Here is a 15,647-nt window from a genome sequence, read left to right as displayed (position 1 = left end):
ACTGAAAAAGATCCAAACCAGGGCATATTATTTTGAAATTGTAGAAAACTAGAGAAAAGAAAACAAGGATTCCAAGGAGAAAGATTCAACTCGCATATAAAGGGGGGCAAGATTGCTGCCAGTCATTTCAGTAGTGGTCACGGATCCTGGAATACATGTAGCTTTCTAATTCAGAGTGAAATGGTTTCCAGTCCAGATTGTCAAATGGTAGGTACATGGAACGAAGACCTTTCAAAACCCATAAGGCCAAATTTAGCACCCATTCATCCTTTCTCAAAAAGGTACCGCAGGGTATTCTCCAGCAAGATGGGCGGAGTGGGCCAAGAAAGGGAAAGATCCAGCCAGGCTCCCAGAATAGAGTCCGGCACAGGAGGTCATCCCAGCAGTGGTGGCGAAGGAGGGTCTGGAGGGCATCTGTGCAGTCGTCCTACAGAGCACCCACTTCAGAGTGGACGTAGCGTTTGAGATTGAGAATGGTGTTTATAAATAAGGTGATAAGTGTTACGGTCTATCTAAAACAAGGGGCTAGTGAATTCCCGAGTGTGTTTCTGTGAGGACTTGTTCTCATTCCCGTGTGTTACAGCAGGTAGTAAGAAGCAAACTCCGCACCCATCACTCAAGGGATGCCCATCCATACCATTGAATACCTGTGGCTGTGAAACATGATGAATTAAACCCATCTTATAAAACACCCTTTATTTGGAAAAACAATTACCATAAAATAAAATGAAGCGACGTGAACCCCTGTGTGTGCATCCATGACCATACAGCAAGGTGGATGCGTGGGAAGGGTACGCTCCAGGTCACTACCCGCCGACGTGAGCGGAAGGGCAGGGAATGGAAGACTTTGAAATACCACGTGTGATGCCGATGGGAGCCTCTTACGTGAGGTAGATGGGTGAAGGTCATTGCCAAAAGTGTGGTCGTAAAAATAGTTCTCTCACAGTGGGGTTCGTTTCTTCCTTGGGCTTTTCTGTATTTCACTTTTCCATAGTGATCCTGCATGATTGGGAATGGAGACGAAACACCTCAAAGCTCGTGTCTCCGTGGGTTGGGGAAGATAGGTGACCACGAGCGTTTGGTGTTGACGTGCTCTTTTGTTTCTTTGGTCTTACTAGGGAAGAGTAAGAACTGGGATTGGTGAATTCGAAGGAGAAACCATGCTTCCAGACGTGCAAAAGTATATTTTATACTGGATTTCTGGCTATTAGCGTTCATAGAGAAACTGTATCACGACCTGAAATTCCACCATACGTTGAGGAGGGGGGGTGCCTCGGGTCAGGTCGGGAGAGCAGGTAGCCAAGGTAATTGTGTATTCCCTCTGGAGGGAAAATCCTGAAGATGCAGGACATTCTGGTGCATTTTCTCCTGGCAGTGGAGTCTGAAGTAGAGGAGACCCTTGCCTTCCGTTGAGCGCATGGTGACAACTGCTGTACCCACGGGAAGCACCTGCCTGGGCCCACGGATAAGAATGGATTTGGATACGCGCTCCTTACGCTTGGGGTCAGCAGCGGCTATGAACGGTGTTCCTGGTCAAAGTCACTACATCGGTAGCGTAAGAGTCCTGCCCCTGCTACTCTGTGGTCGCCCGGGGCAGGAGCTCGGTTACCGGGGCCTGACCTTGTGCTCCGTACTTGGGATTGCTTAAGTGTCTGCCAGGGGACCGTGGACCATTAAATATATTCAGTTCCGCGTAAAGGTGCATTCGATATTATCATCTTTTCCCTTTTCCTTCGTTTCTGCTGTACTTTCACGGATGAACTTCAGAAGTGCAAGGGCACCTTAATCAGGGTCATGAGGTTGTAAAAGCCTGCTTTGGGCTTGTAGTGACGGGCCTCTTTGAGGTAACTTGAATCTCTTTTGAGGGTCTCCTGCTTTGGGTTTTCTGTTCTATCACATCCTTACAAATTCTGCTTCGTAGGCAGTACGGAGGTGATTATCGTTTTAATCCTGTTTTCTTTCTTGGCTTGCCATCTTGCTAGCTTCGTGATATGTAGCTCTTCCATACTCATCGTTGTTCTAGCTGTTTAATTATTCAACAAATATTTAAGTTCCTCTTGTTGGATACTCTGCTAGGTTACAAAAACAACAGCTGTCTTTAAAGGAACTTACAGAGAAGCCAAGAATGAGAAAAGAAACATGGAGTGTTGAAATGAGAGCAATCAGGGAAGGCCTCCTGGAGGAGCTGTAGTTGAGCTAGACACGGCCAGTGGGTCACCGGCCTTCAGGCCCAAGAAATCGCGGAAGTATGGAATTCATGGCCTACTCTGAGAGCTCTGAGTAGTTCTACGTGCCCGGATCTACCAGGGTGTGTGACAAAGATCGGGACGCAAAAGAGGAGTGAAGGTCAGGTCCTGAACTGTGTGTTCTAAGCCCAAGATACCAAATTCAGTACAAAGCAGTACGAGGAAAGATTAATTACTTCAGCAAGAGGGTGTGTTGTAATGCACTTGTCTTTTTAAGGTAATCTGAAGCAGTGTGGAGATGTTATAGGCTCCATCTGGTGTGTGAGTGTGAGGCTGTATCTAGGTGGTAGGGCCTGTGAACAGAACTCTGTTGCAGTACTGGACGTTGAAAATAATGTTCCGATGCCACTGGCTTGGCTTCTCATATTTTACTTTCTGTAGTCGTGTTGTGACGTGTTAGTATTTCAAATTGAATGAAGGGTGGGCCGATCCAGCAGGTGCATGAGGTCCCTGGGCCTCCGTCCCCTTCATTTTTACTCTGGATTATTGGGGCGTTCCCAAGTTATTCAGAGAACTGTTTGACTACCATGAAAACATAAAGTAAAAAGTATTATGGCATGATGAATTTTAAGAGCGTCGTGAATGCAGCATTTTAAACCAGACACTTAAAAACATCTGTTGCGTGAATAACCCTGTAGTATATCTAAATGATCTGATTAAACTTAATCATAAAGCTATTATCTACAAGAAAGAGCTATTCTGTTTTGTCGTTCTGTGACGGCTATCCTGAGAGATCCCACCTTAGATGAAACTATTTTGTAAAAATGATGACCGGATAGTGCGCAAGTGGGTTAGGGACCAGGGAGATTGAGCTACAGTAGAGTGATCTTTCCTGAGGAAATTGCTCACAATTTGACCAGTACGTACAGTCCTTCCATAAGAGTTTGTTTTAAAAACAAAACAAAACAAAACAATTACTCAACTAGTTTTTTGGGGGGCCAGAGAGGCAAGTGAGTAGACGCGGCACAGCCAGCAGGCTGAGCCGTGTTGGAAGCCGCTTCCCCGCAGTGCTCCTCCACCTTTGTTGGTGGTTTAAGGATTGGTGGTTTGAGGATTGGTGGTAGGGTTTGGTCCGTTTAATTCTATTGTGACTTTTATTTACAGGAAGTTCTTTTCTCTGAATCCTGGTGTCGTCACAGTTAATTATTTGTTCCTTTCAGGTTATGCTGCCTCCTGGAGCCCAGCATTCGGATGAAAACGGTGCTAAAGAAACGATCCTCGATGATGACGAGTGTCCTTTACAGATCTTCAGGGAGTGGCCAACTGACCGAGGTAAAGGGTAATTTTATTTGTTACAGAATCATTCATATGCTACATTAAACCTCTGCCTGAGGTGTCAGCTGTGTGACACTGTCAGGGGTGCAGGAGAGCAGGCGTGGCTGTCTATGCCCTCCTCCCTAGACCTGCTGAATGGCTCCTCTGGTCCCTTGTCCTGAGGGCCACACTCAGCCCACGTGCAGCGGGGGTGTGGGCCCGGAGCGGGCTGTCACGCTGTGGTAGGAGGAGCCGGAGTCCTGTCTGTGCTGACCAGGTGGGCGGATTGATTACAGGGGGGACTGTAACCTGCAGCCCCAAAGATTGTCAGTAATTCGCTCATTTCAGATAATAAACCGGACTTTTCACTGTTCCGTTTCTGCTGATTGTTTCAGAGCAGGAAGGTTGAAAGCTGTTTTGATAAAGTCTCATTTTGCTCTCAGTTTCACGTGATAAGCTAACTGTCGTTCAGTGGAGGACCTTTGTGTAGTAAAGACATAAAGATTTATTGCCAATTCATCCTATCAGTGCTTGAATGTATGTTGGTAGTTTAAAAAGTACACTTGTGCTTAGTGCTTTCTCTAGACTGTTTAAAATTGAACTGTATTATAAAGTCAGATTGCTTTGAATTCTGAGTTAATTCAGTTGAATTAAATAAAAATCAGATCAACTAAAAACATTTTTGTGTGTATGTATTTGTGTATGTGTGGTGGGGTGTGTGTGTGTGTGTGTAAACTGATCATAGGGTTAGTTACCAATATAAGCATTCATGTATTCTTAAACTGATGCTCTGGTATTTTTCAAGCATGTAATGTGCTTGGGTAGTCATTGATTTAAAATCTTTGTAGGGGCGCCTGGGTGGCTCAGTTGGTTAAGTGTTGACTGCAACTCAGGTCATGACCTCCTGGTTTGTGGGTTCGAGCCCCACGTCGGGCTCTGTGCGGACAGCTCGGAGCCTGAAACCTGCTTCGGACTCTGTGTCTCCCTCTCTCTCTGCCCCTCCCCTGCTCATCGTGCTCGCTTGCTTGCACGCTCTCTCAAAAATAACATTGAAAATTAAAAAAATAATCTTTGCACACGGCTACCAGAGTTTTTCAGAATACGAGTGACTAATATTTCCTCCACTGAGTAAAAGTATAAATTGAGTAAACCTTCACTCGATCATTCCTTGAAAGATGTTATTAAGTTACATTTTCCTGGTAAATCTTAGGGGAGTTGGCCATCGGTCACTCAGCCATCCTCGCCTGTTTGAGTCTGGTTGATGATTTACAACATTCTGTTCTAGGGGTTTTAGTCTTTCAGTTGAAGAGGAGGCCGCCAGACTACGTCCCGAAGAAAACGAAGAAACATGTCGACGGGAAGCTGGTGAAAGGGAAAGAGAGAGCCGAGGGTTCCGGCTACGGCTCAGCACTTCCGCCTGAGAAGTTGCCCTACCTGGTGGAGCTCAGCCCAGGTGAGAAGGATGATCGGTGCATGTTGTTTCAGCTTTAAATGTTTTACTTGTAAGGAATTGTATTTAAGTACTCTTTCGGTTGGCTGAAAACCTTTTTTAGACCATTTATTTTTTATAAAGTTACTCTCATAAGATGACATTTTTTAAAAAAATAACAAAACAACCCAGAACCTTGAGGTTATATGGGACATGTGTGTTTACGCATAAAAATAAAGTTCACGTGGATAAAAATGAATATTGAAAAACAAAATTTAAAACCGTGAGTATGAGGTGTTTAAGGATAAATTATACACTTCTTTAGAAAATGTTTTTCCCAAAGTAACCTTATAAAATACTTAGTCTCCTAAAAATGACAAACTGGAATGTACTCTTTGGGCAAATTTAATACAAGCAGGTACACGTGGGATACGTGTCCTGTTGAATGTGTGAACAGTGTGAGGAAGAGTACCTTTAAGTTGAACAGAACCGTAATCCATCTAGAAGAGGAAGGATATTTGGTTTTAGAATCCTAACAGACTGGGTTTCTTTTCATGTTAGTGCTCGGTTTCTTTTTAGAGCTCTTCTCTAAAGCTGCTCTAAATTAGCCTTAGAGGCAAAGAAATATATGAATGTCCTTACAGAGGTGTTTTATACACACATCTGGATGTAGAGTAAAATGTGCGTGTATGTGATGTATGTAAATACACACATGACCTCTTGATCGTTCAGCCAAACTATATCCTTTTTTATTCATTGGCTTAAAATGGTGGAGGGTCCCCCGTATTCTGAAATGCTTTGAAGAACAGAGATTGCGCTCTCGTGCCCAGGACTGCTTTCCGATAAAGCTCAATTAGTAATTACAGAAGAAGCTGCAAACCCAAGTGGCTGTGTAGGTCGTCTGGAGTTGCTCAGACAGGAATTCTGTCCTTCTCTTCTTGGGTTCTCGAGCGTTGGTGTTTACGAGACGTGGTCCCGCAGTCCCGCAGCCGGTGGCACAGGCAGGCTCTGTGGACGCGGGAAAGTGGGGTTTGGGCCGATGCTCTGTAACTTCTGCTCGGTGGCGGTGTGCTTGTAAGTGGTAGTTTTTATACTTGTTATGTTTGAGGAATTATCAGAATCGGTGAGCCGTTTGTGAGGAATGCGTTAGTGTTGCTTTGTCCCCCGGTTCTCTGACCGAAAAGTTCATTTAAGCTTGTCGCTGTGGTTTGGAGCCCTGGCCCAGTATTGCTGTGCGACCAGAGGGCATGTGCACACGGTGGCCATCTGAGGCAGTGACGGCATCTGAGGGCCAGCCGATGTGTCGGAACTTAGAAGTTTCTAGGATCATTGGGTCTGCTTTTTGAAAGTTTGCATTGCATGCTGGAAGCTAATGGTTTTCTCCAAACCTAAATTTTTGAGGATTCAGGAGTGTCTGTCTGGAGGGACCTGATAAAGAGCTGACATGGGGTAATTTTCAGAGGACAGTGGGAAGGGGGTTTGCATGGGGAGCAGAGCCGGGGTGAGCATTCATCCGTGCATGTGTCTCACCACGTGTCAGGCCCTCCCTGGTCAGGGCCTCCGAGGTAGAGCCACAGCAAGACGGATGAGACCTGCTGAGACCTGGGCCACTGACATTCTACTGAGAACTGCTGTTTGCCCTGCTCATTTCATGTTTGTAGTCGCCCTGGTAGACACAAAGGAGTTCTGTAGGCATGCGTGTGGGACGAGAGTAGACCCTGCAGAGAAACCTTTCTCCAGATGTTGGCGCAGCGTGCGTGGGCTTCTTGGTCGCGTGTGTCCCTCCTTGCTGCCGCCCTGCTGCCTTTACCCACCTTGACGGAGCTTCTGCTCCAGGGAGGGCGAGGTACCAGAGGCGTCCCCGCCCTCAGGTGCCTCCCTGTGGTCTGACCTCCTTCCCCAGTGCCTCGGGCTGCCCGCCAGGTCGCCTCCCTCGCCCTTGTTCCACAAGAGCCTGTGATGCACATCGGCCACACGGTCTGTCCCCCGGGTAGACGAGAGCCGGGCCGAGGCCTTCCTCGCCGAAGCCATGCTGTGTTTTCTGGGCCATGCTGTTTTTGCAAGTTCATGTTTTTTGGGTTTTTTTTTTTATTTTTTTTTTAATGTCCATTTATTTTTGAGAGAGAGGATGCGAGTGGGTAGGGGCACAGAGAGATAGAGGGAGACACAGAAGCCGAAGCAGGCTCCAGGCCCCGAGCTTGCCAGCCCAGAGCCCGACGCGGGGCTCGAACTCATGAGCTGTGAGATCCATGACCTGAGCTGAAGTCGGACACTCAACCTGCTGAGCCCCCGGGGGCCCTGCAAGTTCACGTTATTACTAGTTGAGCAGTCAGCATGCTGACTGAGGTGGATTTCGTTTCCATTTACGAGGAAATAATGCTGGTAAATGTGGGTTTGTCCTGAACAGATCAGTGTTGTATTTCCACCGGGCGTGTTACCCACCAAGCACCTATCCACAAGGCGGGGCCCGGGCTCGGTGTTTCCGAGGTGTGGGTGTGTGCTCATACTGTCCTCACTGGCTTTTGCAGAGATGGAGGGGTGGTAAAAAGCCCTTTTATTCTTTGATTTGGATTTAAATGTGTTCTTTTAACAGAAGGAATCCACCACATTGGGTGGCCGTCTTCTATGTGATGAACTAAACCCTTGCTCTTCTGCTCAGTGACCTGATGTCTTGGTGTTTCCTTAACAGTGTGCATTGGTTTCTAACACACACGCTGCCTGGAGCGCTGTTGTCTTGTCCTCACAGCCCCGAAAACTGCGGGAGAAATGTGCTTTTCACCCTTTGAAAGGTGTCCTCCTACAGCTCACCCTCTCCTGTCTCTCTCCTCCTTCCCTCTTCACGTGCTCCGCGTGGCCTCTGTCCTGCCGGTGCTGCCTTCACCTGGGCCCCGTGCATGTGCGCCTAGTCCCAGGGAGAAGGAGTCACTTTGCCTACTACAGCTATCACACTTACGAAGGTAATGCTATGCTTCCTACTACTGCTGGGACTAGAGCGCTAGTGGACGTCTCGGGCAGAACAGTGTTGCCTGACCAGACGTTTTCTGCAGGAGTTTTTGAATTGATACGAATAACTTGATGCTAAGAAATGGACTGTACTGTCACCTTATCCGGATCAGTAAGTGCTCCGTATGCAGCGTTCGCTTCATTCAATACAGGCGTTTTTTATAGGAACTTCTGGTTCCCTTATTCGGGTTAAGTCTGCAGAGATTGCGGCCGAAGAAGGGCGGGAATGGTATTCCTGTCCTTCCCCCTCCTCTGCCCAGGCAGGTTAGGAAGCCGGGAGAAGCTGGGGGAGGAGGGGACAGGGCGGGAAGAGAGCGAGGGTGGCGGGTAAGAATGAGGCCCAGAGGAGCGGCAGGTGCCCTGCTGTCACGCACCCTGGCTGTGATGCCGGCGGGGAGGGCTGTCCCAGTCGGTGGTGTGTGTCTGACAACATTTGGGAGGCCGAAGGGGAAGAGAATCCACCCTCAGCTTATGTTACGACCACGTTATAGGACGTTTCCAGGATTAGCTCTGTTCTCCTGGTTGAAATCTGTTTCTTGTTAGCGAAGATGTACTTTCTTACTTAGAATTTCTCAAATTTGTGTGTGTCTTTGTGACGTTCCATAGTACAGGTAGTTTTTGGTTTTATGGAAATATTTCTTTTTTTGTTTTTATATTTTGAATGTTATGTTTTTACATGTTAATGTAACATTCTAATGCTCTCCCATGCTGTATAGAGTTTACCCACCTTTTAGCATCTTCCGTTTGTTGCATTTCCTCCAAACTGATTGTACACATTTTCATTGGTTATTAACCGAACTGGGAACTTCCGCATTTGTTCTTTTTAAAGAACATTTAAGCAAGTGATGTTTATCACCTGTTTCGATACTTCTACGTGCATAGAGTCTAAGACCTGTTTTTACTGTGTGTTTTGTATTTTTTTATTCCTGAAAAGGATTCTTTAATGTTTTCGTGTGTTTGTTAATTTCATACTGTAAAGTTATGGAGCACTAGGAAGGAGAAAACATTTCCTTTTTTTTTTAACCTGCTGTGTATAAAAAAAAAAGTATATACTCCTCAAGTTTGACCAGAGTGTTTCTAGTTTTCCATTTTTATTTAAGAAGAGCTAGTTTGTTTGCTTTTCTAAACAGAGTTAGTGAAAATACGCTCTAAGCTCTGTTTCAGTAAGCTTCAAAAATTTGATAGTTTCTTAACTATTGCATTGATTCACCAAAGTGTAAGTTGTGGGGATGTGAACGTACGTTCAGTTTCTCACCACCCCTGGGACACAAGAAACGCTCTGTGGCTCAGCCTTCTTTAAATGAACGCATCCCTCCCCCTTTTGTAAGTGGTATGGCAGACCATATTTCGTACCGGAAACCAACTTCCAGAAGTTCACCCTGGGAAATGAGCAAAGGCAAAAGCAGAGCTGGAAGGGTAGAATTGTCATAGGGTAAGAACAGAAGTGCTCTTTAAAAAATGGTCTTCTGTGTATAAGGGCTTGTTTTCTCTTAATGTTTAGGGTACTAGGAAAACTTTGGGTTATATCTCAAATTAAAAAAGGCAAAAGCAGAGAAACAAGATGCAGAACAGTGCAAATGGTAATTTAGGGGTAGCAGAGTTGACAAATAGAATTCAGGGCATCCAGAGACTTGAATTTTAGATAAAACCCCAGTGTTTGTGTGAATGGGGCCCAGCGATTGCCCATTTGACTAGATGGCATGTATTTCATTTGTCAACCCTAAAGAGTGTTCTAATGTTTGTCCAGAAAAAAGAAAAAAATGTGTGTTGAGTTGCTTAATTGTATGTGCATACAGCAGATTTTCAAGATTTGCTTCTGGGTGGACAATCAGGCCGGGAAAAGAAGGCTGTTTTTCATCGTGTACTTTCTGTGCCTTTTGAATTTCAAACTACATGAACGTTTCGTATACCTTTGACTTTCTGTCAGGACAGTAAAACGACAACCTGCCAGAACACTGCTGTTGGAGGGAGAGTTACTCAGACTTGTGTGTGCTTTTAAAGGCGCTGCAGGTCTGTCCTGCGTGCGGAAGACAGGTGCTCAGGCGGGAGTGCACGGTCCGTGGAGCACTGTTGCGCGAGCGGGGGGGGGAAGCACAAGGGTTTGTTTCAGGTACCACGTCTCCATGTTCGTTAACACCCACGAGATGGTCCCTGTCCTTTTGCTAAGGACAGAGGAGTGAGATGTTCCAAAGGAAAGATGTCCATCCTTTGAAGATGACCTGCCTCCCCGCCCATATCCCCAGCTCCGGCCAAACCCCACTGTATCCAGTGAGTTTGGTCGCTGCCATTTGGCTCACTCAGAATCCACCCCTGGAGGCCGTATCTGTGTCCTCCATTACTGTGAAGTCCTAAGAACTGAGGAACCCGGGAAGAAGCCTCCCTGTGATCCATCAGTCGGGAGGTCTCCAGCACAGCGAGATGGGGGGGAGGGGCGAGAGGGCCGTACTTCCCCGCCGCTTTATACTTGCAACTCTGCTGATGTAGCAAAGCACAACCTGTCCGCGTCTTAGCTCACAAGGTACCCCTCAGCAGCACTCAGAATGCAGAAGAATGTTCATGTCAAGTTTTTCTTTCACCCCCTAAACTGGTATTTTTCATGTTCTTGGTATTTTTTAACTTTGTACAGAAACCATTGTTCTTCGTCATTTATTTGCTGCTTTTGCTTACTTTGTAATGCATTGGTGTAATTTCTGTGTGACCATATTGCATTATTTTCTTCATTTTCTGTCACTGATTGTTTCCTGTTAATAAACTAAATCTTTGTTGAATGTATACTGTGGAGCGGACACTGTACCAAATGCCAAGATACAGAGATTTAAAAAAGAGCCTCCAAGGAGCTCGGAGATGGGGCGGCAAGTAAATAAAACACTCACTCGTGCACCAGGGAGAGCAGCAGGAAGATGAAGCAATCCGTGGTGCTGAGGAGGACGACGCACGCCACTTCCCGACCGGGACTATGTACTGGGACTGCCTGCGCTGTTTAAAGCCGGCAAAATCCCACACATTCCTAGGGGGCTTGGACTCTGCGGGTATGGAAGGGAACTGCCCGCGTCCAGGGGAAGCCCCGGATGGTTCCAGTGCCTCATTTTGGGTCAGGACTTGGAGTTGAAATAACTGTTTAAGGAAAAAGAAAAAAAAAATGCTCCAGGTGGCACCGCACATGATGAGAATATTCCAGCTGTGAAGCGTGGTAGATGATGAATTCTCATTCACATGAGATGTTGTGTCTCTCAAATACAGGTTATTTTCATCCAGATTTGACAGGTTTCTGAAATACGCCAGAAGGGGGAAAGGTTATTGGAATGTTACTCTGTGTGTACTGTGAAATTGACAACAGTGCTCATAGGACTTGTGTGCTCGCAGGGTCTTTTGTCTGCGGGAGCTCAGGCCGCACCACAGCTAAGAGACTTGAACAGTCTACACCCCGCGTGCGCTCCCAGTGTTTAATTTCGGAAGCGACTACCTCCTGATCCCAGCGACTAGAGATTGTGACTCGTGGCCCCATAAGTGAGGCTGCAGGGTAGTGGCATGTCCATGAAGTAGGTCAGGGAGGCTCCACTCGGCCTTTTAAGGACCTGGTGTAGGTTGATGGCCACGGCCTGGAGGCGGGTCAGGACTCACTGATCCTGTGAGGCCTGTTTCCTTGTACGTTCACAACTCTGAAATCTGAAGAAATCTTTGATCCATACGCTGCGTTGAGTACAGTAGGGGAGAAGTGAGTAAACATCTGGGTACAAGTGAACAGCTGTCTTGCTCTTCTCCCTTCTCCTCCCCCACGTCATCCCCGTCCCCAGCCCACCACAGAGATTCCTGCACAGGGAAATTAAAAAGATCTACAGTTCACCGAGGTATAAAATGATCAGCCACCCACCCCCATCCCCAAGTTCCCGTGGAGCTAAGCACATTTGATGGTAGTTCTTACTGGAACTTAATGTCAGAAATGGGCATTGGAATCACCTAGGGAGATTCTTTGGAAGACGTATGTGTGGGCCTCCTCCCGAGATCTTGGTCCAAAAGGTCTGGATGAGCCATGAGGTGGTATGTTTAAAACCTCCACCAGTGACCCTGCTATACCCCGTCCGTGCACCTGGTGCCTGCCGTGTGTGGTCTGCATGGCAGGTTTGCTGGGAGGAGGATCTGGTCTGAAGGGAAGTCCGTGTGTGTTGGTCATCTTTACCTAATAGAGTTGCTCTTCAGAATCGTTAACAAAAATCCAGGGCCATATGGCGGAGAGATTTCTTTTCATGTGGTAAGAAGATGATGGTTATAGATGATGATGTCGGCACCTTAAGTCACATGAAACAGCTGATGTGTTTGTGTCTTAATGGGAAGTTTCTGTATATCCACTTAAATTGCATGGCATAAATTTGGGGAGTTTTTTGATAAGAAATCCTGAGAATTGAGAGCTGTCGTTCATTCTAAGAAAAGCTTTTGTTTGCTTTGTTGGCCTGTTTCAAATGACATGACAAGAACATTACACTTTACAAATGAAGTTCTGTACTTTTTCCTTTTGCAGATGGTTCTGACTCCAGGGACAAGCCCAAGCTTTACCGCCTTCAGTTGAGCGTTACTGAGGTCGGGACAGAGAAGTTCGAGGAGAACTCCATCCAGGTGCGCGGGTGGCCACGGGTCTAGCTCCCTCCGTAGCTCACACTTGGGTGGGCAAGGGCACGTAGCGCAGGGCCTGCCGCACGGCGGTGGATGAAGGAGTGGACAGAAAGGAAAGACTTTATCTTTTAACATAAAGAAATGCTCCAGTGTGGACAGAGCAGGCTGTGAAATTAGGTCCCCTCGCCACCTCTAGAAACTTGATGTGGTCATCGTGTTCCTCTGAGACTGCTTTTCTCCAGAAGCTGGTGATGACTTCATGGGTCTTTGTCAGGATTAGAGGAGGTGGCCTGTGTGAGAGTCCTGTTGCTGGGACTGATGCCCGTAGCAGTGGGGGCTTCCTGAACGGTAGTTAAAATAAAATGTTAGCAGGATGTGGTTCTCAGGTACTTAATGAAAACAGCACGAAGTGTTCTTTAAAGAGGAAGTTCGGGTTCCTTACCTGATAGAACTCAGCTGAACTCTGGCAGACCGCCCTTTCTCCTGTGCTGCCCTTTGCCGACTGCAAATGATGGGTCAGGTCATTAGTGTCCTTTCCTGTTCTAACATCCCTCCTTCAGCATGGCGGTAAGACAGGTAAAGAGTGTGTGATCCTAATGATCTGTACAGATTATTATCTGATAAATGTTTCAGGTGGCCGTGTGCTTTTCAACTCCGTATGTCTTCAGTCAGGTTACTGGATGCTAAAATTAATGTGTTCAGTTTGACACTATTTTGACAGTGTTTACTTTTGTACTGTTGGGAGGAAATCCACCGAAAAGTACCAAAAGTTCTGTTTTTAAGTACTGCGTCCTTTGTGACGGAAGTTTCTTTGATTTTATCTTAGCTGTTTGGATCAGGAATTCAGCCCCATCACTGTGACCTCACAAACATGGATGGAGTTGTCACCGTGACTCCGAGAAGCATGGACGCCGAGACGTACGTGGAAGGACAGCGCATCTCCGAGACAACCATGCTGCAGAGTGGGATGAAAGTGCAGTTTGGGGCGTCACACGTGTTCAAGTTTGTGGACCCCAGCCAGGACCACGCAGTGGCCAAGAGACCCGTGGATGGAGGCCTGACGGCCAAGGGCCCCAGACAGAAGCCTGGGTAATTCTATGTCGGCTGTGAGAGTTTTAGGGTGTCTGATTATGTGAGAAGTGATCAGAATTAGGCGTGCGTTATTACAGGTGGCTTTATTTTTAAACATTCCAAGTGGGGTTTGTTCTTGTTGATTTGGGCTGGTTTTGGAGGAGGAAGAAAGAGGTCTTGCCTTTATCTGAACATTGGAAGTTGGGGCTGGTTTTTAAATTATTTTCAGAGTTTGTCTTTTTGGCCGATACGTTACTCTTAGGAAGAACTGGTGGTATTCTCCGTGATGGTCCCGTGGAGCTACAACTTTTGTGGAGGTGTTTTTCTGCCCGCGTTAGTGAAACACGTGCGGCATTAGAAGTGTCTCAGCTCCACCTGCTGCCTTTCTGAGGCCTTGCCACGTGGGCCTGTCACCAGAAAACAAAAGTCCTTACTGGCCATCTAGTAGAAGTTCCTGAGTGGGGAGGGAGTAGGACTTCATTAGGACACTGATCGTTTTTTATAAAGCAGGCGCTCGCTGTCTGGCTACTCTGTTATCCGTTCCGCAGGTTGCTAGGGCACGGGTCTTGGGAAAATAGCCACGTGGCCCTTCGAGCCCAACGGCTCGTGCCGTTGATGGCCACCAGAGAGGCCTGCCGCAGGAGCCCTGCTCCAGGAGCGTGCCGGGAACAGGATGTGGGGCCAGGAACCGCGCGGGGCCGCTCTCTGTGCTGCCCGGCCCATTGTTTCCTTCTGGGGCCTGCCTTTGCTCAGCCCGCCGCTCAGAGCTCGCGTTGTGGGCCAGGTGCGAACTTGTAGCTGCTTGGAATTGTCTCTTGCCGGTTTCTCGGCTTTATAAAGCCTACCGCGATGGTGCCTGGTGGGTTATCAGTTCGTCCTGGGTCCTTGTGGAGTCCTGGCCAAGGAAGCGATCAGAGGCAGCTGGTGCCAGTAAAGACGTGACGTCCCTCTGCACGCTGACACTTTGGGGATCCTCACACACGTCCATGTGGGCAGATTGGGTGTGGGACGTGTCACGGGCTGGTCGCCTCTCACTTTGAGCTCCCAGTTGCGACACGGGACCCATCCCTCAATCTCCGCTCCTAAGGAAAACCAACAAGGGCCTTCCCACTCAAAGTCCGTTTCTGTCTGATGCTGTTCCAACTTTAAGCTGAACGCGTGTCCAACCTCACCCTTCTGTTTCGCATCTGGGAGGAGCTTTTCTCTTCTTTTTTTAAGCTCCTGTTTATTTATCAGGCACATCCTCCTTTCCCGTCTGTGTCATGACCTATACGTAGCCTCTTTTCTTTCAGCACATGGTCGTGTTCAGATGGTTTTGTTTCATTTCCTTTCATTTTTCATTATTTTTAATGTTTTCCATTTTAGTCCTCAGCTTTTCTTCAGCTCTGCTTTCTTTCAGCACCAGAGACCGCTCTGCCTGCCTGAGGGTTTTCTTGCCACACCCATTCCAAAGACATGATCGTACGACGCGGTTTCTTCTGGTGTGTTCCATGTTGATTTTCAGCAGTTCCTGCGGTTACCCCCAGCTGTGCTTTGTCCCTGAGTCGCGGGTCCCGTGTCTGCTGGTGGCGGTGGTAACGGTCTGCATCTGCTGCTGAGCGTGGGCGCACCACCGCCGCCATGTCTTGCCCTGGGACGTCTTGCCCTGGGATGTTTTCCGTGGAGGGATCACTCCCGGCTGTTCTGCCGTAATGGTCCCTGCTTTGGGGGCCGACAGTCGTCTCCTTGTTGTGTCTCTGGCCAGAAGCAGAGGTCGTGTCAAGGACGTGGCTTAGGTCTCCTAGACAGGAATGTGCTGTGAAATTTTATGTTAATTATCATTACATCTTTTTCCTATCAACCTGGTGAAACTGCTCACTGGTTGAATATACCAGCGCTTACGTGTACATCCATAGATGAGAAAGAAGTGTCATTTCTTTATAAACACATAATTTTGTTCTGTTGTCCAACTGTTAGACACATTTCTAGATCGATAACCCAAGTATTTAATGTTTCACAGACGTGTGTATGTGTGTGTGTTAACCGAGGTGTAATCG

General features: G+C 47.3%; 1 protein-coding gene across 24 annotated transcripts in view; it reads left to right on the top strand.

Annotated features, from left to right (window-relative positions):
- Positions 1-15,647, top strand: part of AFDN (afadin, adherens junction formation factor) — a 140,742-nt gene that overhangs the window by 55,218 nt on the left and 69,877 nt on the right. For 19 of the 24 annotated variants that reach the window (XM_053221961.1, XM_053221958.1, XM_053221959.1 and 16 more), the window contains exons 7-11: positions 3,407-3,518; positions 4,786-4,953; positions 7,836-7,886; positions 12,449-12,543; positions 13,367-13,629. In XM_053221961.1, coding sequence (XP_053077936.1) covers positions 3,407-3,518; positions 4,786-4,953; positions 7,836-7,886; positions 12,449-12,543; positions 13,367-13,629 — 689 coding nt within the window. The remainder of the gene's footprint in view (positions 1-3,406; positions 3,519-4,785; positions 4,954-7,835; positions 7,887-12,448; positions 12,544-13,366; positions 13,630-15,647) is intronic. The other 5 variants (XM_053221980.1, XM_053221966.1, XM_053221965.1 and 2 more) reach the window with 1 other exon arrangement.

This window comes from Acinonyx jubatus, chromosome B2, assembly GCF_027475565.1.
Source record: "Acinonyx jubatus isolate Ajub_Pintada_27869175 chromosome B2, VMU_Ajub_asm_v1.0, whole genome shotgun sequence".
In the NCBI taxonomy this organism is placed as follows: Eukaryota; Metazoa; Chordata; class Mammalia; order Carnivora; family Felidae; genus Acinonyx; species Acinonyx jubatus.
The sequence above is the reverse complement of the archived record's forward strand: the minus strand, read 5'-3'. Positions and strand labels throughout refer to the sequence as shown.